Source organism: Glycine soja, chromosome 14 (genome assembly GCF_004193775.1).
Source record: "Glycine soja cultivar W05 chromosome 14, ASM419377v2, whole genome shotgun sequence".
NCBI classification, from domain to species: domain Eukaryota; kingdom Viridiplantae; phylum Streptophyta; class Magnoliopsida; order Fabales; family Fabaceae; genus Glycine; species Glycine soja.
In genome coordinates, this window is record NC_041015.1 from 7,189,997 (window position 1) to 7,193,457 (window position 3,461).

Sequence of the window (3,461 nt, forward strand, 5' to 3'; positions counted from 1 at the left end):
ATTTTTCAGCACCTAGGTCACAATAGATTACAATTACTGCGTAGATGTTGCCACTAGAATGTCATTTGAAGAAAACTAAACTGTAATAAATTGATCTCAAATATTTCCAGCTTATACAGTTGTGGCTAGTGGTTGATAAAAAAAACCATACCTCAAACAAAGATAGAGATCCCTTATGCACACAGCGTAGATACATGAAAAGAACAAAAATAGTAAAAAAAAAACACGATTCCTAGCATCCATCCCACAAGTATGGGCTCAGTAATGCATTCATCCGAGAATTTATGACAAAAGAATGGAAAAGTAGCTCTAAATAATGCCCGATGAACTAACTATTTTCAAGCTTGAAACATCCAATCACAGTAGAATAAAAATCTATGGCAGATATGCAAAACAGTATCTAAATATCCTTCGGTGTTCACAGCTATATTAAAATCATGAACCATCTACAACCTTAGGAGTAATGATCCATGTATTAACTAAAGATATAATATAATCCTCAGCTTTTGATGCTATGATTGCTATCTATTTTGTTTGACTGCAGGCAAACGATAATTCTAGCAACCTTGTGCAAGTAGTTTCAGACATCTCAGCTCACAGCTTGGAAGGCTTTGGGAAGATATCTGGAGTAAATTTCTGAGCAGCACTCAAGCTTCCCTTAATCTTCATCGCACCTCTACATCCATTAACCACTACATCAGATACAAGCACACGAATGCATAAACAAAGAAGAAGAAAAAATTTAGGAAGGAAAAAGTCCATTGAAAGGTCAAACCTCATGAAAGCAATCTGTGGATTCATCTTCCCCAAGGCAACCTTAACAAAGTCCTCGTCCTTAAATGAAAAAGATGCATCAGGCTTTCCTCCTTCATATGGCCCTAAATACATACAAACCCAAAATAATCATACTCATACATGATACAATAGTATTGTCAGAGAACATGATAAATTTGGCAAAATTAAGTAGAATCATGGAAATAAGATTGTAGAAAACATCAACGTAGCAAAATTGCAAAAGTTGTTGAATAATCTCTGGCTGCCAAGACAACAACCTATATTAAAAAAGACAAAAACCATTTATCATGTGTTCAAGAGGCCGATGTAGAGAAGCGGTTTAGTTGTAGCATTTCAAATATTCTTAGTCTTATTCCTTAATTAAAATTAAAGTTTAATTTCAATAATGAATAAACTTCTTCATCTAACTTGCAAAGAAACTAAGAACATAAAATAAATTAAGCTAAAATCAATTTATGCACTTAATTTTTATATCTCTCTCATCTAACTTCACAAAAAACTGAGAGATGTATGAGTTGATTTTAGCTTATGAGAAAATCTCAATTCATTTTGCTTTCTTAGGCTATGTTCGGTTTGCTGTTAGGACTCTTCCAACTTTTTGTCTAGTAAACTCAGCTTGGTAATATGCTTGGTTTCCCTTAAAAGAACATTAACACACTTAACATTTGGCCCAAAACCAAGTTTCAGTTGAAAGCAATACCAAGGTTGCTTTTGCAAACTCAATTTGCAAAATGAAATTCATTCAAACTTAAGTTTACAAACTTTAATCCAAACATGCACTTATTATCTTATCCTGTAAGTACTTATGGAGTAGAAGTTTATCTAATCAGGATCTAAATAAAATTTCAGTAGTAATTATTAAAACAAAATTTTACTCTTAATCTTAATTTTAATTCTGCTGGATGTTAAGACAGCTCTCTCTGCTCTTGCTAGTTTCTATATTTGACAGCAAGTCAGCAACCAAACAGCAAAAAAAAATGAGAGTAAATTTGAAATCCTGATCTATCTCTATAACACATAATTTCACCATCATCCCTGTAGAGAATACTAATACACTATATATTGCTTATCACAGAAATTACAATACATTGCATAGCAGCACCAGGTCAGAGCTTATGTAATATGAATTCAGCATTTTAATTTAGGTCGCAGAGTGAATTAAAAGGTTCATCATGATTCATGAGACTGAGATGCGTGTCTTCGATGGCAATTTTACATTTAAGAACTAAGAACAAATTAAACAAAAAAGAAGAAAAGAATTGAAAAGTGAAAAGGCAAAGCTAACCTTTAGTGACCTCTCCTTTCCTGAGATCAACGGTGTAGACGACCTCGTCGATTCCAAGTTTCTAGAAATTCAACTCATTCAATGAGACCGGCATAATGATAATTAATTAATCAATTAAATTAGGTTAAACGAAAATAGATGAATAATGATCATTAATAAACAATAAGAAATCTAACCTTAGGAGCAATTTGAATCTGATAAACGAGTCCAATTTTTTTGGTGACTTGTTTGCCTGAGTCGGTGGCGAGGTGCTGCTTCATCTGCTCCATTATCGCGTCGGATTTCAAGTTCGAAGAAGAATCAGCCATGGCTTCCGCTGCGCGTCACACCAAACAAAACCTAGCAGTTTGGGTTTGGTTTATTGGTTTGTTATTCGTATTTATTGAGTTCGTGTGAAGGTTGGGAACCCATCTGATTTGAACTATCTGTTTTTATAATCCTCTCTTTATTTCTCTGTTTCGTTACGTTACGTTACGTTACGGTTTTGTGCATTGAAAGCGTTTGATTAGATTCAAAATTGAATGCATAATCGGACTCTGTTGTGAGAATAGGATAAGATTGGGTTCAGAATGGGATCAGGCCCAGCCCATCATCTGTCTCACGTGTTTCAATGTGGATCAGACCCATAATCTGTTATATATATATGCCTTTCTCGTGTTTCCTAAACAAATACAAGGACATCATCGGCTACTAGAGAGAAAGATATGCCTAGAATAGATTATAGTTTTTTCATTGGATGATTATAAACTAAAATATTTTAGTATAATAATGCTTTGTGTTAATATGTATTTTTTTTTCTCAACTTTTATACCATGAATTAGAACCTCTAATTTAAAGAATGAAGATTAAATGAAATTATATTTAATCTCTGTAAGATTTCGAGTTTAATTTTTTTTTGTAGTTGATAATATAAATTTTCCTTGCTGATAATACATGCCTTTTAAACTTAATTTGATTTCATAATCCGTCTATTTTACTAGGTTAAAGGGATTAGTCAACTAGCCAATTCACTTTTCAATTCTTAATGCGTACTTTGTCATTCGATATTTTTTTCACTAGGTCATTACCTATTCTTTTCTCTCTCTCTCTCTCTATCTTTAACTTGTGAAGCATTGATGATCTCTGCAAGTGTTTTTTTTAGAAAAATCCTTATTTACTTCCAAAGATGAGATTTGGGATTCAAAATTCTATGAAAAGACCACCAGAATTTTTCCCATAACCCTTTGATCTCTAAGTTCCTCTCCAAGTAATTTTATTTGTGTGACCACCTTTGGAAGCCTAATATGAAAATTCTTTGATAATTTAGTTTCTTTTATTTTCAATGTTTCAAACTCTTACCTCAAGTCCATAAGTTGCATTCTTTTTCATTCTTTCACTCTCT

General features: G+C 32.9%; 1 protein-coding gene across 2 annotated transcripts; it reads right to left on the reverse strand.

Moving 5' to 3' along the window:
• Window positions 1-210: 210 nt before the first annotated feature.
• LOC114383313 (peroxisomal multifunctional enzyme type 2-like) lies at window positions 211-2,558 on the reverse strand. Of its 2 annotated transcripts, none has more exons than XM_028342961.1 (4): window positions 2,257-2,558; window positions 2,081-2,141; window positions 776-878; window positions 211-676 (listed from the first exon to the last, which is right to left on the reverse strand). In XM_028342961.1, exons 1-4 carry the CDS (start codon window positions 2,386-2,388, stop codon window positions 595-597), a joined length of 378 nt encoding a protein of 125 aa, XP_028198762.1. In that variant the 5' UTR covers window positions 2,389-2,558; the 3' UTR covers window positions 211-594. The 2 variants fall into 2 exon arrangements, with proteins under 2 accessions (XP_028198762.1, XP_028198763.1); XM_028342962.1 differs by having other exon boundaries at window positions 211-692.
• Window positions 2,559-3,461: the final 903 nt, after the last annotated feature.

Excerpts from the sequence above, each read along its gene's own strand:
- LOC114383313 (XM_028342961.1), bottom strand. The coding sequence starts at position 2,388 with ATGGCTGATTCTTCTTCGAACTTGAAATCCGACGCGATAATGGAGCAG. Across the intron at positions 2,142-2,256 it reads AGATTCAAATTGCTCCTAAG|AAACTTGGAATCGACGAGGT; the intron begins GTTAGATTTCTT and ends TTGAATTTCTAG. Across the intron at positions 879-2,080 it reads GAAAGGAGAGGTCACTAAAG|GGCCATATGAAGGAGGAAAG; the intron begins GTTAGCTTTGCC and ends GTATGTATTTAG.